Source organism: Leopardus geoffroyi, chromosome C3, assembly GCF_018350155.1.
Source record: "Leopardus geoffroyi isolate Oge1 chromosome C3, O.geoffroyi_Oge1_pat1.0, whole genome shotgun sequence".
NCBI classification, from domain to species: Eukaryota; Metazoa; Chordata; class Mammalia; order Carnivora; family Felidae; genus Leopardus; species Leopardus geoffroyi.
In genome coordinates, this window is record NC_059338.1 from 70,920,582 (window position 1) to 70,945,731 (window position 25,150).

The 25,150-nt window shown below is 63.7% G+C and overlaps 2 protein-coding genes across 6 annotated transcripts; one reads left to right on the forward strand and one right to left on the reverse strand.

Annotated features, from left to right (window-relative positions):
• The first annotated feature begins 53 nt into the window (after nt 1-53).
• BOP1 (BOP1 ribosomal biogenesis factor) lies at nt 54-25,077 on the forward strand. Of its 3 annotated transcripts, XM_045455524.1 has the most exons (16): nt 54-219; nt 1,323-1,523; nt 11,472-11,552; nt 22,153-22,307; nt 22,385-22,502; nt 22,581-22,682; nt 22,760-22,972; nt 23,060-23,221; nt 23,307-23,387; nt 23,458-23,527; nt 23,610-23,742; nt 23,840-24,020; nt 24,118-24,406; nt 24,496-24,580; nt 24,661-24,768; nt 24,860-25,077. In XM_045455524.1, exons 1-16 carry the CDS (start codon nt 124-126, stop codon nt 25,011-25,013), a joined length of 2,229 nt encoding a protein of 742 aa, XP_045311480.1. In that variant the 5' UTR covers nt 54-123; the 3' UTR covers nt 25,014-25,077. The 3 variants fall into 3 exon arrangements, with proteins under 3 accessions (XP_045311480.1, XP_045311481.1, XP_045311482.1); XM_045455525.1 differs by lacking the exon at nt 1,323-1,523 and having other exon boundaries at nt 63-219; XM_045455526.1 differs by lacking the exons at nt 54-219; nt 1,323-1,523; nt 11,472-11,552 and adding an exon at nt 21,734-21,930.
• On the reverse strand, nt 18,674-20,824 carry SCX (scleraxis bHLH transcription factor). Of its 3 annotated transcripts, none has more exons than XM_045455653.1 (3): nt 19,934-20,814; nt 19,112-19,164; nt 18,674-18,992 (listed from the first exon to the last, which is right to left on the reverse strand). In XM_045455653.1, exons 1-3 carry the CDS (start codon nt 20,504-20,506, stop codon nt 18,719-18,721), a joined length of 900 nt encoding a protein of 299 aa, XP_045311609.1. In that variant the 5' UTR covers nt 20,507-20,814; the 3' UTR covers nt 18,674-18,718. The 3 variants fall into 3 exon arrangements, 2 of the variants coding, with proteins under 2 accessions (XP_045311609.1, XP_045311610.1); XR_006706781.1 differs by having other exon boundaries at nt 18,922-18,992; nt 19,112-19,217; nt 19,934-20,824; XM_045455654.1 differs by lacking the exon at nt 19,112-19,164 and having other exon boundaries at nt 19,934-20,691.
• Nucleotides 25,078-25,150: the final 73 nt, after the last annotated feature.

A 25,150-nucleotide genomic window follows, 5' to 3' on the forward strand; every position in this document is an offset into this window, starting at 1 on the left:
CCACCAATCGGCCCGGGCGGGGCGGGACCGGCCGCGCCCCCTGACCCCGCAGGTCCCGCCCCCAGTCCCCACGCTGCCGGCGCTGCCGGAAGTGGCGGCGCCGGTCCGAACTAGCCGGGTAGCATGGCGGGTGTTTGGGGCGCGGGGCGTACGTCGGCCACGGGGACGCGGCCTGGGAAGCGGCCGTCGGAGCCCGAGCCGGAGTTGGAGCCGGAGGAGGTGACAACGGGGACGGGGACGGGGCCGGGCGGCGGGGTCGGGCGGCGGGGCCTGTGGCCGCACGTGGTGGCTCTTCCGCACACGGCGAGGCCGCCCGGCGCGCTGCGGGCCCGGGGATGCGAGAAAGAAGGGACCGTCTGTCCCCTGCTGGAGGTGGCCTCGTGGCGAGCGTCCTTGGCAGCAAGCACCTGCGCAGGGGGTGGCTGGAGTGGGAGGCGGAGTAGAGGCAGCGGGAAGTAGAGGTGGCATCTGTGCAGCAGCCTCTCAGACCCTTTGAATTATGCGTCCTGCCGTTGTGTAAATATCTACACATCTACACGGCGCTTAGTGCGATAGGCGTATTCTGAAGGTAAGAGACGAGATTGAAAGAGCCTGCCTGGAACCTAGGGTTTACTGCATTGGACATGATTTTAAGTGGACTCACGGCCACGCCTGCTGTCCAGCTAACCCCAGGTCGGTTGCGTGATGTCATTACATCTGGGTTGTAGAAAGTGTTAGGAGGCATGTACAGGTCAGCCTTTCTCAACCGACCCCACTTAGCTGTGTCATCAGGCTCCCCCGTCACCTGGTCGGGTGCCATCCTGCCCTACCAGGAGGTAGCTGTGGGCACCAGACTTGGTTGCTTCCACCACCTGGTCCGTACTTCGAGGAGCTGTTTGCGTTTGCGGTATTTGTTTGCTGTCATCACTGTGCACCTGAGTAAACGCCAGAGGTAGACGGTGCGGTGAGCTGTAGCAGGGTCGTGTCCGTGGTAACTAGGTCGCGTACCGTGGGGTAACTTTTATGTGTCCAAGAAGGTGAGGGAGTTGCAAACTGTTAAGAAATAGCGAGTCCGCGACTCTGTGCTTAAGTGCTTTCTCAAGGTGTACTATTTCCTGTCGTTCAACTTTTTCTGGTAAAGGCAGTGACCGGGTCACGAACTGTATGCCGTGTCCTGCAGAGTTAGGGATGAGATGCTGTCTGGTGAGCAGAGCTCTGCTGAAGAAGCCTGAGGGCTGTGGCCTTGGAGGCTGGCCACACAGAGCCAGCGGTCGGCAAGCAGGGTGCCTGGTGGGCGGAGGGTGGGTTGGACACCTGGCTGTCACCAAGACTGCTTCTTGCAGACCGCCCTCGTCTCTGCATCGGCTGCCAGCCTCCAGGATGGCAGTGATTCTGGCCTGTCTGAAAGCGAGGAGAGCGTGTTCTCAGGCCTGCAGGATTCCGGCAGCGACAGTAGTGAGGATGACCCAGCCGAGGGAGAGGATGGGGCCAGCGGTGATGACAGCCACAGCAGGATGGAGGAGACCTCTGGGCAGCAGGTGCAGGTGGGTGAGTGAGGAGCCTCCTGGTGGGCCCTTCTGGCATGAAGGTGGCCAGGAAAGAAAGCGACCCCCAGGCCTCGGGCTCTCAGCGTCCTCACTGCTGTTTTCGAGCTTCCTGGTTGGAGCTGGAGCGCTCCGAGTCGGGTGCTGTTTTTCACAGTTACGCGCTCTGTTCTCAGGAACTCGAAAAGTCCACCTCCCTGGGCCTCCCCCTCAGATGATTCTGACGTCACCTTTCCATAGGACTCAGCCCTCTTTGCTAGACTCAGTCGTAGCCTGGGTTTCCCAGGGGCAAAGCCTGAGGTGGGGATTCATGCGCAAGAGACTGTCTGGCAGGGAGCTCCCAGGACACACATGAGGGGGCCGGCCCGACAGGAGCGCCGTTCCACTCGAGCCTGGCCCCAGAGAGCCTTGCCGGTTGACGCTTCGGCATCGTGCCCACCTCTGTGGTGATGGGGAAGGGGTACTTCGGCTCTTGTCTCAAGCGAGAAAAATGAGAGAAAAGCTTAAACTAAAATATGACATTAGCTGTTTGGAGTGTTTTATTTACTGGTTTTAAAAGTTTATTTATTTATTTTGAGAGAGAGACTATCACAAGTGGGCTCCCTGCTGTCAGCACTGAGCCCCAGGTGGGGCTCGAACTCACGACCCTGAGATCAGGACCTGAGCCGAAATCAAGAGTCAGACACTCAACGGATAGCCACCCTGGCGCCCCTGGAATGTTGTAGAAAGTAGTTTATAACTATATTTCCAGTGGGTCTGGTGTTCTGGAAGTTACGACTTTGAATCATACAGAAGTCCACCCCCATAATAGAAACCAAAAAGCCGTGCTTGTTCTGTTTTCTAGGAAGAAAAGATTTAAAGTCACATTTCAACCTTCCACTCACTCAAGCCTTAGTTGTAATGCTGGTGTGCAGGGAGAGATGTGTTTACTGTACTGACCATGGTTTGTAGGGTGATGGCCAACGATTTTTCCCTCTTTTTAGCTTTATAAAATTATAAAATAGGGGCGCCTGGGTGGCTCCGTCTGTTAAGTGTCTGACTTTTGCTTGGGTCATGATCTCATGGTTCGTGAGTTCAAGCCCCGTTTGGGGCTCTGTGCTGACAGCGTGGAGCCTGCCCCAGATCCCCTGTCCCCTCTCTCCCTGCCCCTCCCCTGTTTGAGCATTGTGCGTGTCCTCTCTCAAAGATATATAAACATTTAAAAACATTACAAAATACACTTTCTTGACAAAAATTAAATGTTTTCTCAGCACTGTTCGGTACAGAGTGGGAGTTCTCATTCCCTGCCTTTGCTGTGGTTTGTGACCACAGCTAACAGTTTCATCACCTTCCCGTGTCTTTTCTCCTCCTTTTAAAATTAAGGGTCCACACACTGACATATTTATTTAATTTAATTAATTAACGTATTTTTTAAGTAGGTTACACACCCAACCTGGGGCTTGAACTCATGACCCTGAGATCAAGTCACATGCTCTACAGATAGAGCCAGCTAGGTGCCCCAATTTTTTTTTTGAAAAAAATTTTTTTAAAGTGTATTTTTACTTGAGGGAGGGAGAGAAAGAGAGAGAGAGAGGGAGCCCATGCGCATACAAGTTGGGGAGGGGCAGAGAGAGAAGGAAAGAGGATCCAAATTAGGCTCCGTGCTTATGGCACAGAGCCTGACGCAGGGCTCGAACTCAACCGTGAGATCATCAGCTAAGCTGAAGTCAGATGATTAACCGACGGAGCCACCCGGGCATCCCCCCATTTTTTTTTTTTTTTTTTTTTTTTACAAAGGGTTTTTTGTCTTTGTTTATAAACAGAATTTTAAAAGTAATTTTTAAAAGTTAAATAACTTTTGGGGCACTTGGCTGACTCAGTCAATAGGTAGAGCACACAGTCTTGATCTAGGTCTTGAGTTCAAGCCCTGTGTTGGGTGTGGAGCCTACTTAAAAAAAATTAAGTAACTTTTTTAATAAACATTTCTTTCTTTTTTTTTTTAACCTTTATTAATTTTTGAGAGAGAATGTGAGCGGGGGTTGGCGGGGGCAGAGAGAGGGAGACACAGAATCTGAAGCAGGCTCCGGGCTCTGAGCTGTCAGCACAGAGCCCGACGTGGGGCTCGAACCCATGAAAGCGAGTTGATGACCTGAAGTCAGGTCAGACAAATGAAGTCAGACACTCAAATGACTGAACTGCCCGGGCGCCCCTTTAATGAAAAAATTTTTTTAGGTTCTCTAAATGAGGTAACGGTGCAGGTACCTCAAGAGGATGTCCAGGGGGTCTGATGGAAGGGGCGCATTCTGCGTGTGCCCACGCTCCGTCCCTTCTGAGCTGCTGGGCACGTGCTTGTCCACATGGGTCCTTCTCAGGTTTCTGTGCCAACATGGCCGGGTGTTCCCTGCAGGGCCACCTTCTCGGTCTGCTTGCTGGGCCATCCAGCAGGGACTGAGGCCACAGCCCAGGAGAGAGCAGATGCCTTCCCTTGTCAGAAGGTGGGGCGCAGCCCTCCGTCCAGGGGAGCTGGCTCTGCAGCAGCCTGTCCTGCCCCCCACTTGAAGCCGGGACCGGGGCCCTTCCGGTGTGTGCCGTGCGGGGGCGGCTTCAGGACTTCACCCTCCTCGTCTCCTGCCTGGGAGGTGTCCCTCCTTCCTGCTCACGCCCAGGCCGTAAGGCCATCCCTGTCTCTTGTGGGCAGTCCTGGACACGAGACCCACGAGCCATGAGCGGTTCTGAGTCCCACACACACCCTGGATGGCCACCTCAGGGTCCTGCCCTGTGCCCGTCAGTGTTCACATGTCTGGCTTTTTTATGCTTTAATTGAGGGATACAGGTGGCCTGTATTGGAGCACTTCCTGTTCTAATCACAGTTGTCACCCTTAGGTTTGAACTCCTCGAGGCAGAGAGAGGGGATTGAGGTGTGGGGGGAATGTTCTCTCGCTTAGTGGAAATCTCCCTGTCTCTCCTTTTTTCCACCTGTTCCTCAAGCCTTTCACACCCATCCACCTGGTTGAGCTGGTTTCCCCTCCGCGTTTTCTGCCCACACCCCCTCTTTGGATGGTCTGAGCCCCGTCTGCAGCATGTAGCCTCGTAGCCAGAAACTGAGCCAGCAGCCAGTCACCGCTTTCCATGTGTTCCTATCTGCCCGAACGTGGCCGTATGGGGCGTCCAGAGTGGCCCCCATATGACAGCCCCGGTCAGGCCTGCACTCCACCGTCTGAAGCCCTATGATGGGGGGGTTCCCCTGGGTCAAGGTCTTCTCGGGGTTTCACCTGCTGTAGCTAGGGGCCTGCTACCTGTCACACCATGGAGGCTTTTGTCAAAATGTCAACCTGTCTTGACAAGGTGTTCCTGCCACCCGCACGGGCCATCAACCCAAGACCCACTTCCGTTGAGCAGCTTCTAGAATCGGTGTCCCTACCACTGTCAGCTCTATGGGCCCCTGCCAGCAGTGACGCCAGCTTCTGCTCGTGTCTTTGCCGGGTGTCCCAGCTTTTTAACAGGAAGCCCAGCGTTCTCTGGCTTCTGGTCGTGGCCGCCTCTGTGGTCTTGCAAACAGTGGCTGTAGGTGAGCTGCTTGTCAGGTCGAAGTGGCGTTTTCCCAGGGACCCACTCCAGCTTGTACGACCAAGCAAAATGTTCTTCCGCTCTTCCTCCCGCTCCGGTGCCTCCTTCCTGGGGCTTGGTTCTTACTAGGTGCTGATGGCCACTGTGCCGTGAGGCTTTGCAGTAACTTCTCTCCCCGCTGCGTGCTCCCGTTTGTGACTTGGCTCCCGTCGCCGTTTCTTCCGCTTCCTGTACACAAGCTGTCTCCAGGCTCCCCCCACTTCCAAGGAAGCAGGTGGCCACACTGCTTCACGTGTCTGAAGGGCATCCTGCCTCATTGTCAGGCTGCGTTCTAACGTCACATCAAGGACACACATCCTGGGGCAGAGGCCAGCAGGAAATAGGTGCTAATTGTGGGTACGGTCCTCTGGGCTTTTCCGACTGTCTCTGATGCCCCCTGGCCCAGACACACTGATCAAGTGACGCAGGCTGCTGAGTACCTGTGCAGGCGGGGGCTGCCGTATTTGCCTAATGGTTCTGGGAGGTATGGGGCTGATAGGTCATTGTCCGGGGACCCTGCCCCATAAGTCCGTCCATGGGTTCCACGTGTGGCTGCCACAGGCCATCCCGGGCAGGCCACGAACATCCTGCTGGGACCCTCCACACGTGATCGTGGATGGCCAGGTGGTCACAGGCATGTTCTCTGGAGACTGCCCTGAGTGTCCACCTTCCTTTCCCACGGGGAGAGATGGGGTTATGTGGCCCAGGTGCTCAGGGTCACCCTCTTCGGTGTCTGGCTGCCCTGGGTGCCACCATCGGTGAGCTCCTCCTCCACTTCCTCCTGGGGGTTTGGTGGCCGTGCAGATGTGTCCACTGCTTTGTTAGGGTTGCGTGGAACATGTGACGTGCATGGTAGGGACACAGCAGAGCACTCGCTCGGGAGTTCCTGAGGGTCGTTCCTCCCGCCCTGCCCTGCCTTCTGCTCCTGCACGAGGGTGAGGACTGTTTCCGGTCCCTGAGTCTCTCCAGGGTGTTCTTCACACATCCAGGCGCCCGTTTGTGTCATGTCTGATGGCTTCCTAACCGCCGTCTTCTGCTCTGCTCTTCTCTCTGTCTCAGGACCACCCTCGCGCGCGGTACCTGCAGCGTGCACGGGCCGCCAGTGGGTGGGCACTTGTGACCTTGTGCTGTCCCGGTGGTCTTGCGATGCTCCCCTCATTTGCTTGCATGTGCAAGCAGGTTTTCGGATACGTTCCGGGAAGCATCTCTGGGTCAAAGGCCGATGTGTTTTAGTGGAAGGAAAGTGTGCTATTTGAACTCGCCACACCCCCCGAGGCACCTGTTTCCCATCCCGCCGAGACTGTGTGTGGTGAAACCTCAGTATTTTCTTACCCTAATACGTGGAAAGTGGCCTCGTGTTGCACTGTGATTTTTTTCTTAAGTTGGGAACGAGGCATCTTTTCCTGTGTTTCTGGGAGCATGGTTCCGGCTGTGTGCCCCCCAAGACACAGTTTCCATCACTGTCCTATTTCTCGAAGGTCAGGCTCTGTAGGCCCCACTTCTGTTCCCCTTCACGTGGGTCAGGGAGCGCCACGTGGACCCCTGGCGTTGGGGGCCTTGCATCCCCTCCCCAAGCCCCGCCCTCTGCTCCCCACGGGCTCCAGCTCAAGGCCGAGGTGGGGCCCAGCCCCTGCCCCTCACTCTGTGCACGGCGTGTCTGCAAGCCTGCCCCAGCCGGACAGTCCTCGGCACACGCGTCACTGAAGGAGGCTGTAGAGGGGCCCCGTGCTGCGTGTTCCCTGTGTGCCGGGTGTCACCTCTGCCCCACCCCCCCGCCCAGCCTCTCCCTGGCTCTCGGCCGCCTGCCTGCGTCCCTCCTGTGTCCACTCTCAGGCATGGGGAGCTTCCTCAGGCTCCCCCCGTCCCCAGCACGCCGACCCCTGCCCTCCCTGTTCCCGGGTCCCTGGCTTCCTGCTTGGCAGGCAGGAGCGTGCTCCCTTGCCGGCGTCCTCCCCAGCAGCTCTCTGTGGTCCCCTGGGAAAGGTGAGGTCTTCGTGCTTCTTCTGGACTACTTGTGTTGAGTGGATTTATGTATTGAAAGTCGTCTTACCCTTTTGTGCTTGTTTAGGACCCATTTTTCCTCCTTGTTGTGTTTAGTTGGGTCCTTATTTACGTGGGGTTTTCCTACTTTGTTTTCTTTCGTCCAGAAGTTCCCATTGTTGGCTCATTAGTCTGCTCACCACATTCAAGAATGTGACCATACAAGTGATTGTGCCCGTGAGTAGTGTTCTGTAGGTATTTCAGGAAGAGTTCTGCCTGTTGTGTGCTGCAGACCTGCGGGCAGAAGGGGCCCGCCTGGGTCTTGGCACCGGTGGAGCTGTGGCTTGTGGGAGGCAGCTGGGGGCACATCCGATGACTGTCACCAGCTAGTTAATGGAGCGCCTACCATAGGAGCGAGGATGCGGCCCCGTGGGGGAGGGGAGGCAGTGGTTCCTCCACCTGCCCTGCCACCTCCAGGCATGACACATTTTGTGGCACTCTCATTTCTGGGGATCAGAGTTCAGGCAGGGTGAGGTGCTATCGTGTCCGGGTGACATGGTCAGTGGGATTGGGGGGGTCCCACAGCCTCCCTCAGCCGTGTCCCTCCAGGGTTCTGGTATGTTCTGTCTAGCAGGACCATCAGTCATCACACCCCTTGTTTGGGGGGCTCAGGTGAGGGTCCTGAGGAAGAAATCTGGGGCCTCTCCACTCGTGTCCAGGCTGGGGCAACCTGCATGATGGGCACTCACTGGGCAAGTCTGCCTGCCCGTCTGGGACGTCCCCACCGTCGGGGCTCTGAGGACAGGCTGTCTGTAATATGGGGCAGATGTGCAGGAGCTTCATGGTCTGGATCCAGAATTCATGCATTGTCAGTCGGGGCTGCTCTCCTCGGACAGGTGAGCCGGCCACAAGCCCACTCAGATTTGGGGAGGGGGCACGTAGACTGCCCCTTGATGGGAGGAAAGTCAAAGATTTACAGCTATGGTTTGGAACAGCTACAGCATCCACCCCCGCCATCCCTCTCGGACCCTTACCTCGTGGCCATGTTGGCTGTGGCCTCGGCCCGAGGGTCTCGTGTGAATCAGGTCTAGGTGCCGGCAGGTCCTCGGCCTCCTCCCCTGCGGCCACGTGCAGCAGTGGCTTTGAGTCCCACTCAGTTTTTCTGTTGTAAATGGGGAAGCGGGTCGCCCTGCGTGGTCAGCGGCCAGGCAAGGGCAACCATCTCCTTGTGCAGGGCCTGGTCCTGCTCCGGGGCATGACCCTGGCCCCGAGTCTCCCTCCTTTTTCTCTGAGAAATGAGGGGTGTTCTTATCTCATGTTCTCTCTGGCCTTGGTGGGCCCCGGTGGTGCATGTTCTCTAACATGTGTACCTCCTCGGCGTCAGTCCGTGCTCCTGGTCAGACTGGCATGTGCGCGGATGGGCATGTGCACGGAGCTCTTCGACCCCGGCCCTTCCCTGAGCTGGGCCCTGAGGAGGCTCTGCAGCAGCGAGGGCCAGTCCGGAGGGTCTGCGGATCAGGTTCTTGGAGGCTCCTCTGTGCACGGGGTCTTTGCTCCTCCCCTGGGTCGCTGAGAACATGTGTTACCAGGAGCGCTCTGGATGTGACCCCTGCACCGAGGTGTCAGGGACACTCCCGAGCCCGGCACACCTCCTGTGGACCTTCAGGGTGTGGTGGCTGCTGTTTCCTTTCTTCTGAGTCTCTTGACAGCACCCTCTTGTGAGCAGTCCTGCCCGGGACCCCGCAGGGAAGGCCATGCAGGGAGCAAAGTTTCAGCCTGGCTGACCTAGTCTGAGCCAGCACAGCCCACGTCGGGAGGTCGGGGAGCCTGTGTTGTCACATGCGTGCTTGGCGGTGGCAGTGGGGTGTGGCCGGGCTGGGTCTGTTGCAGCTGCAATGAGATGCCATTTAGGCTGTCAGAACCCCTTCGGGGCCCCTGCTTCGGTCTTCACGGTGTATTACAGTCTTGGGGGTGGGTAGAGAAGCAGGAGCGAGTTCCCCTGAGGACCAGGTCCAGAGGCCGCCCGGGATTCGGAGACACGGCCTGACCTGGGCTCCCAGTGCTGTCTGCCCCGTGGCCCTTCACCCAGGGGTGCCTGCTGCTTGTTCCGCTCCGAGGTGGTCCCGGCCTGCTGCCCAGCTGTCGACACGGCCTCCCTCTCCCTAGTGCTCAGCGTGCCCTTGCGTGCCTCTGGCCCTGCCTGGACACTGGCCCCCGGACTGCCTGCCTGCTGCTGGCCTCTTTGCTGATGCCCCACAGTTCCTCGCGCCACTGTACACGGGTCTGCCCTTCGCTCCTGCTGTGCCCTGGTCGGGGGGGCACTCGTCGACAGAAGGCTGCCTCTCTCTGTGTGTCCAATGTGGGCACATTGAGGGGGCAGTGCCACGCAGGGCTGAGCCTGTCTTGAGGTGGGTGCTCGTGTCCTGCAGACGGTGTGGGTCTGGGCAGACCCCGACCTCCTGGATTCTGCGCCTGAGGACCACCGTCTCCGACGGTGGCAGGGCTGCGCCGAGTGAGAGACAGGAGGCAAGGATGGTGGGGCCCCCGTTCTTGGGTTCGCGTCCTTTCGTGTTTCACGTTCCTTTTAAGTTGTCTTTTTAAATTTTCTTTTTCCTGAATGCCCAGCAAAGGGTCTCCAGGCTGTGAAGGGGTCGCTCCCGGAGCCGCCCCTGGATCCTGGAGCTGGGCTGCGCCCGCGCCTCTGCTGCCCCCTGGTGGCCACCGTGCTGCCTGCAGCACCACTTCTGGAGAGAGACCAAGGAGGGCTGGGGGTCCAGCTCTTTTGTGTGGGAACTTGCTGCCCGCTGCTGGGGTGCCCCTCCTTGCCGGGGACTGGCCTGTCTCTGGCTCCCTGTGCCTGCACGCTTGCCCGGGGCGCTGGCCACACCCAGCACAGGACGATGTGGGGTGCACTGGAGGACAAGGGGACCCCATGACCATGGCCTGAGGCGCAGGTGATGTAGGGCTCTGCAGGGTTCAGTGCTGCTGGAGAGCATCAGCAGGCTTGGTGCTGTGGGCAGCCGTGGAGCCTGGCCGGGGCCGCCACCGTGGACCTGCTGGCCGTGGCCTGGCATTGGGGGCACTTGCTGAGGAGGCCTGGTGCCCAGCCCTGAGCCTGGGGCAGGTGTGCCCCCTGGCTGCTGCTGCAGGCGGAGCTCCCTTCGGGCAAGGATGGGAGGAGAGCTCTGGGCCCTCCTTGCCCCCCACCCACGGCCCGCACCCATCAGGCGGTGCTGACCCACTTTTAGCGGGCACGGCTCCCACAGCGCGTGCAGCATGGGGAGCGGGGTGGGGGAGACATGGAAACCGAATCCCGCCTTGTTCCTGGCCTGGAGAAAAACTTAGTCTCCCACCCTCCTTATACTGAGGGAAAAAACAGGCGAGAGGAAGAGCCGCCTCGCAGGCCCTTGGCTCTTGCCCGGTCAGGGGGAGCGGGGCTCTGGCGGGGGTGCTGCGCTCAGGGGCTCCTGCTCCAGAGTACTTTACTGCGCCCAGGAGTGAGAGGTAGGGCTGTTTTCCCCATCAGTCCTGGTTCCGGTACACCCGATCCCCCCACCCCGTGAGGGAAGGATCTGTTTTCCAGGTTAGGGTGTGAATGTTCAGTGGCGCCCACTCACTGACCTGGTGGACCGGGGTCAGCCTGGGGCCGTGGACACGTGGGTGGGGTGGGTGCCAGAGGGCTGTGTCCCCCGCAGCGTTCTGCAGGTTAGGGGGCGCCTCTCTCTCAGCTGCTGCAGACCGGAGGCCGCCTTGGGAGGAGGGTCTTGCCCTAGGAGTGAGCCGGCTGTGGCCTCGTGACCACCAGCAGCAGGTGCCACAGGCCTGCCTCCAGAGCGGCTGGCCTGGGTGTGGGTAACCCCCCTGCCCTGCCCTCACTTGCTGCCCCCGAGTGGCCTCTCCCACCTTGCCCCTGGACCCTGGGCTCTCCTGAACCTGGCAGGGCCGGGTAGGGGCTGTCGGGCCAGGAGCCCTGCAGCCGGTTTTTTCGTTAACTGGTGCGGGGGTGGCCAGGCCCTCAGCTGGTGGCTTTGTTGCTGACTGTTCCTTTTCCAGTCTGGCACCAGGTGTCAGCCCTTCCCTGGGGTCCTTCCTTGGAGGAACTTGAATGTAGTGACGGGGCTGGCCCTTGACAGGACCCCAGGTGAGGCCCATGAGGCCTGCTTAGACCTGGGGTGACCCTGATCTTGTCTTGAGGCCCAGGGCCAGGTTGGAGCTGCCTAGAGATTGGGGGCGGCGGGAACCTCGGCCTCAGCATCAGCAAGAGGGATAGTTTGTTCCCGAGCCTCCAGTCCCAAGGAGGGGCCAAGGGACTTCGGGCCTGGGCTCTGTCCGAGGTCAGACGGCATCACATCCTGACATAACAATTGTCCCTTCTCTCTACAGGCTGGCATCCCTTCCCCAAGGACAGAGGTGGCGAGAGCGAAGGGCTATGAAGAGTACGCGGAAGACAGCTCTGATGAGGAGGTGCGGGCTGGGCTTGCCTCCTCCCCAGGGGGGCTGTGCTGTGCTGGGTACAGAGGAGTCAGGCCACAGTGAGGGGCCCCACTCGTGGTTTGGGAGAACGATTTTGGGGTCAGGACACCTGTCTGCAGGAGGGTGAGTGTGTGTGGGATCACTAGGAAAGGAGGGAGGGTGGATGTGATGCGGTGGACCCCCAGGTGTGTCTGTGGGGCGGCCCCTGATGCTGGGGTCCCCCGTGCGCTCTGCGGAGGCTGTGCTTGTGCTCTCGGTGGGCACGGAGAGGTTGGGGCAGGGGTGGCTTCTGTCGCACCAGCTGGCCTGTGCTGGGCCTCGGGGGGTGACGGGTCTGGGTGCTGAGGGCAGGAGGTGGGTGGCCTTTGGGTGTTCCGCCCCCGCTCTCCTCGGTGTCCTCGAGGAGTGGACTGATGTGGCTCCAGTGAATCCGGTCGCTCCTTCACGTTTGTCGTCTGAAGGGACAAGCGTGGCGGTGGGCAAGTGGTGCCCAGTCTGACGTCCGGAGGCCCTGGTGTGTGGGCCAGAGGCTCAGCTCCCTGGGCCTGCCTGATGTGGGAGGGCTGGAGGCTGAGGAGCTCTGAGCCCGGAGGTGGCCATCTCCTCCTGCCTGTCCCCTCCCACGTGTGTCCCAGTCACTGGCAGGGCTGTGGCCCCACGCCTCCCAGGGCCCTGGTGGGCGCCCAGGTGCGTGCCTCTTTGGAGCTGCAGGGGGATGGCTTTGGCGCATGGCTTGCAGGGACAGCGGCCCTCCAGAGCTGCCTGTCAGGGGCTGTCCCGGGGCCTGGGGAGGCACGCGCCCCCTCCCCTGTTCGGCCTCCACCCCCACCCTCACGCTCTCTTGGCAGCGGCTGCAGGAGCCTTGGCTGCCCGCCCGATCTGGCCTCTGTGCGTTTAGAGAACAGAGACAAAACAAAATAAATTGGTTTCCTGGCCGGAGCAGCGGGCGCACACGGTGAGGGGGGGCCAGCGCAGTGCGGCTCCCTGCCTGTCTCCCCCCTCCCAGGGGCTCTGGCTGTCGGCAGCCACATCCTGTCGGCTACTTTTTTATATTTGGTATTTTGAGAAATCGATGATGGTTGTAAATGGAGTGCAGAGGCGGGGGAGGGGCCTCGGCCTGCCCACAGGGAGGCGCTCCTCCCGGCCGGCCTGCGGGGGCCGCTTCCTCTGGCAATGACTATCCCATATGTGTGAGTGACAGGAGGGGGCCCGATGCCCGCCTTCCTGAGCTCTGCCAGCACAGCCGGCCTGCGGCTCGAGGGGGCGGCAGAGCCTAGCCTTCAGGAGCTGCGCCAGGCCCGGCGGACGCTTCCCTGAGCAGCACGTGTGCCTGGGGTGCTCCGGGTCCTTCCGTGCTGACTTTGTGGGTGTCTCTGCCATCCTGGCAAAGTGGGGTGGGCTTCAGGGAACAGGCCTGGGGGCCAGGCGGCGAGGGGTCCCGTCGGGCACCTGAACAGACCCGGCGCAGAGCATAGGGCTCGGGGGCCGCGGTCCGGGCACATTCCTGGTGTCAGAGCTACACCTTCTCCCTGCAGCGTGCTTAGAAGTGGTCGGCACCGTGTGGACCCCACTCGGGCTCTGGCTGGCGTCAGAGGTGTCCTCACGGGTTTCGTGCTCCTGGGAGAGAGGATCTTCTTGGATGCTGCTGTGTGGTGGCCACACCTGGAGTCCCTTCCCCTGGGCCCTGCCCCACCCCGCCCCACCCCTGGGTCTGGATCTGAGGCCTGAGCTGGTGTGTGCTGGGGCTTCTGGACCCTCTGATTGCTGGCCTTGGCTTTGGGGAGCCCCCCACCCCAGATGCTGACTGATGAGTGGCAGTCTACCCTCGTGGGATGGTCTGAGTCCTGTTTCCGTACGTTTGCCTTCCTCAGTCCCCCAGACTCACATCCCAAGCCACGTTGGGGCCCAAGTCCCCTGGACGTGCCGCTGGGTCTGGCGGGGGGCCTGGAGTGGGGGGAGCCCGGAGCAGCCGCAGGCTGTGTCCACCCCACCCCCACACGTCCACCTCACTCCTCTCCCACGGCACCGCACCTCACAGACGTGATCTCATCCAGCCGCCGGACCCGGGGGAGGTGGGGCGGGGTGGGGGGAGGGGGCCGGCGGCCTTCGCGGCATCGGGGCCCCTCTTTGTTCCGAGCAGCTGGGAGAAACTGAGGCCGGCGAGAGGTGAGAGGTGAGGGGTGGCTGTTGAACTCTGGCCAGGGAGACCGGGAGGCATCCACCTCATCCCAGTCCCTGAGCCCCAGAGCCTGACCCCCTCCTGTCCACCGTGGGACCCTCCTGTGCCCGGAGAGACCTCTGCGGTGGGCGGGGGCCAGGCTGCAGCCCTGGCCGGCTCCGCGGCGCCCTGGCCTCGAAGTAACTTGGGATCCCGCGGGGACGAGCCCAGGCCTGTCTGCATCCAGAGCCCGCGATCCCCTCTGCTCTCTCGCCAAACGGCCGTTAATGGCTTCTCCCAGCTACTGAACCGGCAGCTGCCTCCAGCGCTGGCGGCCTCCCGCTCCTCCCGGGGCCGCCGCCCCGCCCATCCTGGCCGCCCGCGCGCTCCGAGGGCTTGCGTCGCTGCTGGCAGCGGGAGCCTGTCGGCTCAGGTTTCGGGCTGTTTGTGCAGAGCGCCCGGCGCTCAGCCTCCTCGTGTCGGCCGACACCCCCACAGCCGGCCCGCAAGCGGGGCCGCCGGCCAGGCTCTGGTCTGTCCCTTCCCGCCGGTCTGACCCACGGCCTTGCAGGTGGTGGCCACAGGGTGCACTGGGTGTGACGGCTGTGACCGCAGAGTGCCCCTCGGTGCCTCTGCCCGGCTCCACCTCTGAGCCAGGCCTGCGGTGCCCGGTCGGAGGCACGCCCTCCTCTCCCCAGTGCTGCCCCCCCCCCCCCCCCCCCCCCCCCCGTGCTGCCTCCTTCCTTAGGAGAGAGGATTCCCTCCCGGGGGTGGGGGCGGGGGCGGGGGCAGTGAGGAGCGTGCAGTGGCTGAAGTAGCTGTCCCTTAAGAGGGATGTGGTACGTGTCCAGGGATAGCCCCGGGTCTCTCAGTGCGGGGCCCGTGTGGCCGCTGGCAGGTGAAGGGGGGGCTGATTCAGAGCCACGGCACGTGGGTGGTGGAGGCCCCGGCCTGTTGCTCGGCCTGTTGCTCGTGCCCACTTGGAGCCAGTTTCCTTGGCAGCAGGAACCCAGCGGGGCAGGTGGGTGGGAGAGTGCCTGGAGGGACCGGAGGGTTTGCCCTGGGGCTGGAGGTGTGGCTGCTGGCTTGTGGAGGGAAAGGTGGGGGGGGGGGGAGGGTAGTGACTGCAGAGGGGGCTGGGGACAGGGGCCACAGGTAGGGGCTGGCTGTGTGCAGGCAGTGCTTGGGGCTGAGGTGAGTCCTCTGGGGTAAGATTCTGGAGCTCGCTGGAGATGGGATGGGGGCAGGTGTGGAGCTCTGGGGACCAACCTGAAGCAGCAGCAGCTCTTTGAATAGTGGGTCTTGGAACGGGGTCTCCACCACTCAGCCAGGGGCCCTGAGCCTGGGCCCACACGCAGCACTCCAGAGGGGTTTCTGGGAGCGCCTGCCTGCAGGTAGTCAAGAGTCAGAGGGCCCCAGGTGGGACTGCTCACTGCACCTTGATCAGCCCCAGGAGAGGGGCAGGTGGGTGGGGGTCTGGGGTAGCCGAAGACCTGGGAGCTGGGGCAGCTTCGGCACCCTCTGCCCACCGCGTGGACCCCGTGGGGGCCAGGCAGTGGGCTGGAGGCCTTTGTGCTAGCACGTGATGGCTTGGGCGGGCCTGGCCGGCAGCACTTTCGAGAGGGACGGGCAGATGGGGGTGATGGTGTCTGGGGTCGGCTTCTGCGGAGGTGCCCTGCTACCTGGGTTAGCAAATGTGAGTGGCGGTCTGATGGAGGAGGTTTGGGAAGGTGGCTCCGAGCTCCCTGCTGGGGTCTCCTCACCTGGCTTTGGCCTTTGGGGCGGGAAGAGGCCAAGTAGGACCTGGCTTTCTTCCCTTTGGCCCGTGAACCAGGACTCATCCTGCTGGAACCTTTGATGGGTTCCGAGGCAGCAGGTGAGCCTGGGGCACACAGCCCAGCCTCCTCTGCCCGGTGCTCTGACAGAGATTAAACACCATGGAGGAGCGAGGAGAGGCCGAGGCTCAGGAAGGCTGAGTGGTGCTCAGAGACAGGCGGGAGCTTCGTGCAGGGGGAGCGGAGCGAACACTGCCGGCATTGTAATCGGAGAGGGGCAAGGGAAAAGAGAGAGCCTGAGCGAGGGCGGCTGACCCCACGCTCCCAGGGGACAGGTGGGAGAGGCAGAACGAGGAGAGAGTGAAGGATTCCAGAGGTGGGCCGGCTTCCTCTCTCGCAGACAGACACGGGAGGGAGGTGGGCAGCCGGCCAGCGCCCTACCTGCAGTTCCAATCTGCGGTCCTGACAGCTGCAGCCACTTTGGGGAGGGGGAGGGGAGGGGCTCCTCGAGAGCGGAAAAATCCCAGCCGACACATCAGCCAGTTGTTGCTTGCCGCTTGTGTCCGGTGCAGTCTGGGGGGTGGGGTCCCCCGCTGGCCTCATCCCACAGGCTTGTGCTTGGGGCACAGAGGCCCCCCCAGGAGAGCACGGGGGTGTCTGTGTCCTCAGCCTGTACTCCGAGCTTGGTGCCTGACCTGGAGGGGTTGGTAGGTGCTTGCCCCCGCGGGGTCACATGTGCTTCCTGGCAGCCCACAGGTGCTGAGCAGGGTGGGGGCCGGCTGGCCTGCGGGCTGAGGCCTGGTGATGAATCATGTGGTGCCGCCAGCAGCTCATTCCCCCGGCCGGGGACAGGGAGCTGACAGCCGGGGCCGATCAGAGTGTTTCCAGCCCAGCTTGGCCCACAGAGGCGGCTGCTGGCCCAGGGCGCGGGCTCGGCCCCTCCTTTCCAGCTGTCTCTGGGGCGCGCACGCAGGGAACCCGGGGTCTTTGTCCCTCTCAGTGGACGACGAGGCTGGCCTTCTGGGAGGGAGGCAGGGCCTGCAGCGGGCACAGAGCACCTGCCGCCCCAGCCCAGCCGCCGTAGTAGCTGAGTGGACTCCGGTGGGGCTGCTGGGCTCGGGCTCTGGCTGGCCCGCCACCCCCGCCACCCGCCCCCCCCCCCCCCGTCTGGTTTGAATTTCTGGAGCAGTGAAGGGTGACGGAGCGCTCCTCCCCCGCCCCTCCGCTCTCTCCTGTTGGCTGGCCGGCCAGGCCCTCGCCGCCGCCGCCGCTGCCGCTGCCGCTGCTGCTACCGGTGCAGCTCGGGGAGCGCCGGGCCCACTGCCCAGGCCCGAGTCGGCCAAGCTGCAGCCACTGTTGGAGTCACAGGGCCTGCCGTGGAGAGCTGGGCCTGTGTGCCCTGGGCCCTGACGGGCTGGGTCTCTGGGGACCATCCTTCTGTCTTCTCCCACCCGTTTTCCGGGTTCGGAAGACCCCCCGCAGGGTCCTCCTGACACCCCGTTAGCTCTGGGGCTCGGGGTCCCCTCCGTTTGCGCTCTCAGCCTTGTGTGTGGGTGTGGCACTGCGCTGTGGTCGCAAGGTGGGCGCCCGCTCGGGTACTCATCATCTTGGGGGGCTTCATGAGGGGGGTCTGCGGCCCCCATCCAGGCTCGGGTGTGGAGATGTGATTCTAGTAGGGGAGGGGCAGGTGGGCCATGCCCCCTCCCGCCACCCCCACAGAACCGCACCCGGTGCCCAGTGAAGCAGGGGGGTGAGCACAAAGATCCTGGGGTACACCTGCCTCCCTGGACACCTCCCCCAGGTCCCGCCTGGGAGGAGAGGGGATGCCTTTCTCAGCCCCCCATCTGGACCCCCGTGTCTCTGGCCTGGGTCCTGGTTCCCCAGGCAGGCGGGTGGGGTGGGGGCTTCTGCAGTGACCCGGCTTGCCCTCTCCCTCCTTCCTCTGGCCAGCTGTAGGCTCCTGCAGGATTAAGGAAAGGAAATTTGGGGTTGGGTTTCTCTCCGAATGGAACCTGCCGTGGCGACTTTTTATCCTGTTATATTTCTATCACGTTGGACAGAGCCCTCCTCTAGCCCTTAATGGCTCTGGCTTTGAGAATTTCCTCCAGAATTACTCCACCACTTCCTGCTTTGCAGGTCCCCGGAGCCCGTCTGTGCAGAGGAGGGGGGCAGCTCTGGGCCTGCCCTGTTGGGGTGCCCACGTGGGCCTTAGCACCTGGCCTCTCCCCGGCGCCCAGGGGAGTGTGTCAGTGGGGGCCCCTGAGCCTGTGCTGAGGGCTGGGAGGGCCCAGGGCCGACACCTGGCGCCCTCGGCCATTCCCTACCAGGTCTGGCCGGAAGTCAGGCTGCTGGCCCGCCTGGCCAGCGTGGGGGAGGTGGCTCGTGGAAGGCCGCCCCCTGCCTTTCTTCTGTGCTGTGCCAGCAGAGCTGGAGCCACTAAACCGTAATTGTCACCTGCAGGATTTTAATGGTCAGCCAGCTGTGCACAACTCGGGGAGGGGGCCTGAAATTGCCCTCCTCACAGGCAGGTGGGGCCTTTGGAGGAGCTCGGCGGAGCAGGGTGGTAGGCGGCCAGGGTTCCTTTCCGTGTGAGCAGCGCTGCAAGTGGCTGGGTGTAGGGCTGGGGGAGCAGGGCAGCCCCCGCAGGGGTGGGCACCCCGGGGTGCCTGCAGATGGGTGCCATCTGGCCCGCACCCTTAGGCCCACCGAGGCTTGGAGACCCGCTCCAACGGCAGTGCCCCTCACTCAGCCTCTTGGCTGAGTGTCCACTTCTTGGGTCTCTGTGGCAAAGGGTGAGGCCCCAAGGCTTGGCATGATTGTGCTGCCGGCCCTGGATTCCTCACCCCTGCAGAGGAGGCATGGGCGCCAGGCAGGCCCTGGGAGTGGAGGCCGGACTGCTTGGTCCCTTGCCGTGGGGCAGTGGGCTCCCTCTCTCCTTTCCTAGCCTTGCTCTCCCCCACCCGTCTCCTTCAGCCACCAGGCCGGGAGGAGGTACCTCGCTGTGCTCAGGCCTGGGAGGGACGGCCCAGCCCCTGGAAGGTGGACGCCTTCCCTGGGAGCTGGTGCCTCTGGGCCCAGGGAGGATGGGGCATGAAGAGACCGCCCTGAGAGCTGGGAGTGTGATCTTGGGCTGGGCTCAGGCTGGATTCTGAACCTTCCAGAAAACAGTGCTTCCACGGTTGGACGATATTGTTTTGTTTTTAATTATACAAAGTTTCCAGACTTTATATTATCATATCAAAGACACAAAATACCAGCACGTAGTGACCAGAAGAAAACCCAGGTAGGAAGCCAGCACAGAAGGTTCCAGTGGACCTGGGCCAGCTGGGCCAGTGCAGAGTCCTGCCGCCGCTTGTCCGTCCATTGGCCCCAGAGGAGCCTGAGGCGCCCTCACAGGAGGCCTGTGCCTGAGTCGGGTCCACGGGGGGGCTCTCTGTGGAGAGCCCAGCGGCGTCACCTCTAACTCCGAATCGTAGTCTTTCTGTCTCGGTCCTTGCTCTGCAGAGGGGAGGGGGTGGTGTCAGGGCCCGGGTGGAGACCCAGTGCCAGCCCGCGCCTGGGCTTCCCCGCTGGGTGCTGTCTCGGGTGGCGGGTGCTGCACCCCCTTCCGCGCTCACCCCGGCATCCCCGTGTACTTTGGGGAAGAGAGCACGGTGCTGCACAGCCGAAACTGTAAAATTAAGTTTCCCAGATGTTCAGGCCCCAGGAGCTCACGCGTGCCGTCTGGAGAGGAAATGGGGATCGGGAAAAGCCGCGCCGCGTTTTCTCCCTGCTCACCCTGCTTTTCCGGTGCCACCGAGCGCAGCAGCAGCAGCTGTAAATCACAGCCGGCCAGCGCTCCCGCAACGTGCCCCTCTCCCCCAGCCTGTCTGCAGACCCCACAGCCACACAGAGGTCTGAGTGGGCAGCCCCAGGGGCGTGGGCCAGGGCCGGAGGAGAGGCAGCAGGTGCCCGATAAGCCTTAGGCTGGCGCCAGGGGCTGTGGCAGGGCCAACGGATTAGAGGGGTGATGTCCCCTTCCTTCGGGGACAGGGTGGGTGGCCAGAGTCGCTTGAACTCTGGTCTGGTCCCAGCCTTTTCCAGTTTTAGTGGCCTCCCTGCTTCGTAGACTGCCACTTCCCCCCCACCCCCCCACCTGACCCTGGGTGGCCCTCTTCGGTCCCCGTGGGAACCTGTGGCCTTGGGGGGGGAAGGCCCAAGAAGGTCCAGCCCTGCCTGCTCCAGCTGGGCCCTTGCTGTGCTCCTCCCTCCCCGGGGCCCCGGGGCACAGTAGGTCACAGGTGTGGCCGGGGGTGGGTGGGGATGGGGGGGCGCTCTGCCTGCCTCTGGCCCCACTCTCTGCCCGACAGGTGTGGGTAGTAGCTAGGGTCCTACGGAAGCAGGGGCCACCACATCCTCCTCGCCTCTCTTCCCACGGATGCCCGGTGGGCGACACTCACCAACTTTCTCTGGTTGCTGAGGCAGAAGGTACAGATCTGTTTGGGCTGGGCGTTCTCGCCGTCGCGGGTGGGGGGTGGTGGGGGCGGCGGCGGGGGGCTGCCGGGGCGCGCAGCATGGAAGAAGGCAGGCCCCGAGTGGCACGGCTGCCCGTCGCCGCAGGCCTCGCCCACCAGCAGCACGTTGCCCAGGTGCGAGATGTAGCTGGAGGCCAGGCGCAGCGTCTCGATCTTGGAGAGCTTGCGGTCGGCCGGCTCCGTGGGGATGAGCGTGCGCAGAGCCGTGAAGGCCGTGTTCACGCTGTTGGTGCGGTCCCGCTCGCGCGCGTTCGCTGTGTGCCGCTGCCGGGGCTCGCGGCCCGGCCGCCCCCCGGGCCCCGGGGCGCCGCCCCCCGCCCGCCTGCCCCCGGCCCGCCTCCGGGTGCCCTGGAGGCCGCAGCGCGCCGCGTGCACGCGGCAGGGCTTCTCGTCGGAGCCCGAGCTCTCGCTGCCACGGTCCTCGTCCTCCGACAGCGGGCTCACCTCGGGGTACAGGTAGCGGCCGGGCGGCGCCGAGCGCAGCATGGCGAAGGACATGGGGCCGGCGGGCGCGCCGTCAGCTCCTTGCGCAGCGCATGCCGCCAGCCGCGCGGCCGCCCGGGGGGCCGGGGAGGCGCGGGTCTCGGTGGCCCGCGGTGGCGGCTGCGGCGCCGCGCGCACGTGTGCGTCCCGGGCTGGAGCTGGGCCGCGGGCCGGGCCTTTATAGTGGCGGCGGCCCCTCCCCCGCGCCGGCCCGCCCTCCTCCCCGCCTCCCAGCCCCCGGAGGCCGCACGGAGCAGGGGCCCTCGTCCCTCTGCCTTCTCGCGCCACGCTGAAGAAGCCTGGAGCATCTCGCTTCCTCTGGGGACGCGGGGAAGCGGGAATCCCCTGATGGGTGGTACCAGGGCTCTGCAGCTCCCTCCCTCTCCCTCAGCCGGGGGGGTGGGGGGGGGTGGGGGGTGGGGAGGTGGGCAGGAGTGGGTCACAAGTGGGACCCAGGTGACCCAGGCTGGTCTTCTCCCCTGGCACGATCAAGTTAACTCAGATGCCCTGGCCCTGGTGCCTGGCCACACCCTGTTTGTCTGTCTCTCCCTCCTGTGTACACTTGAGCCTTTTGTGCCAGGCAGAGTGGGGAGGGGGTACAGAGGAGCCCTGAGGGGTGGAGTCGTGTGTGGGGTCACCCGGTGGCACACATTCTGGCGTCGGCTGTACTCTCTGCCCGGGACCCTCCTCTTTCCCAGCTCCTGCCTGTATCCCTGCTCTGGGAACCCCCCCCCCCCCCCCCCGCCATTCCCGTTTTGTATGCTCCGGGGTGTGTTCAATACAGGGATGGCCGCATGGACTGGAATTGGGCCTGTGTAGAGTGGGAGCCCCCCCCCCCCCTCCTGTGCAGAGGAGGACAGGGGCACGGGGGTGTGCCTGGAAGATGGGCTTGCTGGGAGGGGAGTACACAAGTCGGCAGGGCTGGGCTGGGCAGGTGCAGATGGGGAGAGCCCGGGGGGGGGGTCCTGTGCCCCTTGCAAGGGGCCTTTGGGCTCCCTGCTGCGCTCAGTCTCATCTGGGCCCCTCCCCCTGTGGCCACTGTTCAGGAAGCGGCCGCCTGGGCAGCAGTCTCCGTGCTGGGCGGAGGGAGGGTGGTGGCTGGCAGGGGCCTCGACCAGGAATGTGTGTCCAGGAATGTGGCTGCTCTGGGATGGGGGGGGGAGGGGGGGGCGGCGGGCAGCACCAGGGAGGGTTGCGGTGGGGGGGGTCCCTGAATGTGTGCAGGGCAGAAGGCAGTGGTTTCTCCCTCCCCTTGGAGTGGGTTGTGGGGTCTTCCCTGAGTCCCTGCCTGTGGCTACCCGTTTTTGCCTAAGGCCCCCACCAGGGGAGGGAGCCCATGGGCGATGAGGTCACCCTTGTCTGTGGCTGCCCAGAGTCCTGGCCAAGGAATCCAGGGGGGAGGCTCTGGGGTTGGCACCACTTCAGTGGAAAATGTGAAGGTACAGCTCCGGCGCCTCTGAGGGCCAGTCAGGGGGGCGGTGGGGGACAGCACTGGCCGCCGTGCCACGTCACACCCCAGGGAGAGGGCCTGTGTCAGGGTGCCTGGGGACTGTCCCCCCGGCCTCCTTAGGGATCCACCCTTGCCTGAGACTTGGGGAGCTTGAAGGGAGGGGTGGGCACGGTGGGTGCCCGGTGCCGACGCGCTGGCCTGCTGCCCCCAGGACATCCGGAACACGGTGGGCAATGTGCCCCTGGAGTGGTACGAGGACTTCCCCCACGTGGGCTATGACCTGGACGGCAGGCGCATCTACAAGCCCCTTCGTACCCGTGACGAGCTGGACCAGTTCCTGGACAAAATGGACAACCCTGATTACTGGTGAGCAGGCTCAGGGCAGGGCCTGTGGGGTCAGGGCAGGGGGGCCCGGAGCTTGGCTCTGACAGGTGGCTCCCCAGGCGCACGGTGCAGGACCGGACGACGGGTCACGATGTGCGGCTGACGGACGAGCAGGTGGCCCTGGTGCGGCGGCTGCAGAGCGGCCAGTTTGGGGACGTGAGCTTCGACCCGTATGAGGTAGGTGGTGGCAGCTCGCCCTGGGTGTCCGGGGCGGCTGCAGGGCCCCGGCCCACACATCTGTGTCTGTTCCTCCAGCCTGCTGTGGACTTCTTCAGCGGGGACCTGATGGTCCACCCAGTGACCAACCGTCCCGCTGACAAGCGCAGCTTCATCCCGTCCCTGGTGGAGAAGGAGAAGGTAGGTGCGGTGCTGCATCCGGGGCTGTGCGCCCCTGCGCCCCCCGTGCCCCGAGCCGACCTGGTCTGCCCTTGCAGGTGTCTCGCATGGTGCACGCCATCAAGATGGGCTGGATCCAGCCTCACCGGCCCCAGGACCCCATGCCCAGCTTCTATGACCTGTGGGCGCAGGAAGACCCCGACGCCGTGCTGGGCCGGCACAAGATGCACGTGCCCGCTCCGAAGCTGGCCCTACCCGGCCACGCGGAGTCCTACAACCCGCCTCCAGAGTACCTGCTCAGCGAAGACGAGGTGGGCCTCACGCCATGGGGGGTGGGGGTGGGGGGCGCTGGGCCCCGTCCCTGGCCCTGAGCTCCCAGCTCGCCCCTGTCTCCGCAGCGTCTGGCGTGGGAGCAGCAGGAGCCGGGCGAGAGGAGGCTCAACTTCCTGCCACACAGGTTCCCGAGCCTGCGGGCCGTACCCGCGTACGGCCGCTTCATCCAGGAACGGTTCGAGCGCTGCCTTGACCTCTACCTGTGCCCACGGCAGCGCAAGATGAGGGTATGTGGGGGGTGGGGGGGGGAAGGTGCGCCCGGGCAGGGGCACAGGACGTGGGGATGGGGTGACTGTTCGCTCTCCTATCCAGGTGAACGTGGACCCAGAAGACCTCATCCCTAAACTGCCAAGGCCGCGGGACCTGCAGCCTTTCCCCACGTGCCAGGCCCTGGTAGGCTGTCGGGCGGGTGGGGGAGGGAGGGCGTGGGTGCGTCCGTCTCCTTACTCCTCCTCCTCTGTAGGTCTACAGGGGCCACAGCGACCTTGTCCGCTGCCTTAGTGTATCCCCGGAGGGCCAGTGGCTGGCTTCAGGTGAGCCTGAGGTGGGGGCACTCCCAGCTCGGGGGGCCGGGTGGGAGGACCAGGTGGCGAAGGCCTCGTTCGCTGCGTCCAGGCTCCGACGATGGCTCCGTGAGGCTCTGGGAGGTGGCTACCGCCCGTTGCATGAGGACCGTGCCCGTGGGGGGCGTGGTGAGGAGCATCGCCTGGAACCCTCACCCTACCCTCTGCCTGGTGGCCGTGGCAGTGTAAGTGCGAGGCCCCGGGGGGGCGCCGGGGGGGGCGGGGAGGGGGCGGCGGGCACGGGCCCGAGCCTCAGGGGCTGTGTGTCACTCTGGCCTGCAGAGAGGACTCGGTATTGCTACTGAATCCGGCGCTGGGGGACCGGCTAGTGGTGGGCGGCACGGACCAGCTGCTGAGCACCTTCGTCCAGCCCCAGGAGCCCGCCGTGCAGCCTGCCAGCTGGCTGGAGGCCTCGGAGGAGGAGCGCCAGAGGGGCCTGCGGCTGCGCGTCTCCCACGGCAAGGTGCGGGGGCTGCGGGGTCAGGATGTGCGGGGCGGGGGGGAGGGGGGGAGCGGTGGTAGCCGGGGGGACCCAGCTCAGCCAGTGTCGCTTCCTGCAGCCAGTAACACAGGTGACGTGGCACGGGCGTGGGGACTACATGGCCGTGGTGCTGGCCACCGCCGGCCACACACAGGTGCTGATCCATCAGCTGAGCCGGCGCCGCAGCCAGAGCCCCTTCCGCCGCAGCCACGGACAGGTGCAGCGGGTGGCCTTCCACCCTGTCCGCCCCTTCCTGCTGGTGGCTTCCCAGCGTGGCGTCCGCCTTTACCACCTGCTGCGCCAGGAGCTCACCAAGAAGCTGAGACCGAACTGCAAATGGGTGTCCAGCCTGGCGGTGCACCCCGCAGGTGAGGGCGTTGGGGAGGGGGTGTTGTGGGGGGGAGTGTTGGCGGGGAGCGTGCACCCCGCAGGTCCTCATGACCCCATCTGCTCCCAGGGGACAACGTCATCTGTGGCAGCTATGACAGCAAGCTGGTGTGGTTCGACCTGGACCTTTCCAGCGAGCCGTACAGGGTACTGAGGTGAGGCGCCTATGCGGATGTGGGTGCTGGCCTGTCCCTCCCCTGCCCTAGCTTGCCCTCACCCAGCCCCCGCCCTGCAGGCACCACAAGAAGGCCCTGAGGGCTGTGGCCTTCCATGCCCGGTACCCGCTCTTTGCATCTGGCTCCGACGACGGGAGCATCATCGTCTGCCACGGGATGGTGTACAAGTGAGTGCTGGACCTGCCCCCCATGTCCCCCCTCCACCCCAGCCTGGGGGCTGCGCTTCCCTGACCCGAGTCCCTCTCCCCTCCCCCACAGTGATCTGCTGCAGAACCCACTGCTGGTGCCTGTGAAGGTGCTGCGGGGGCACACGCTGACCCGAGACCTGGGCGTTCTGGACGTGGCCTTCCACCCCACCCAGCCGTGGGTCTTCTCCTCCGGGGCCGACGGCACTGTCCGCCTCTTCACCTAGGCCACCCTGCGTCCCCAGGCGCACGTGTGTTCGGGACCCTTAATAGAGGTGTTCTCTCTGCTGACCAGTGGTGTGACCTTGACTTGGGCTTCCTGACCAGCCCCCACCCCCCCCCACCCCATAGCTTGGGGCCTTTT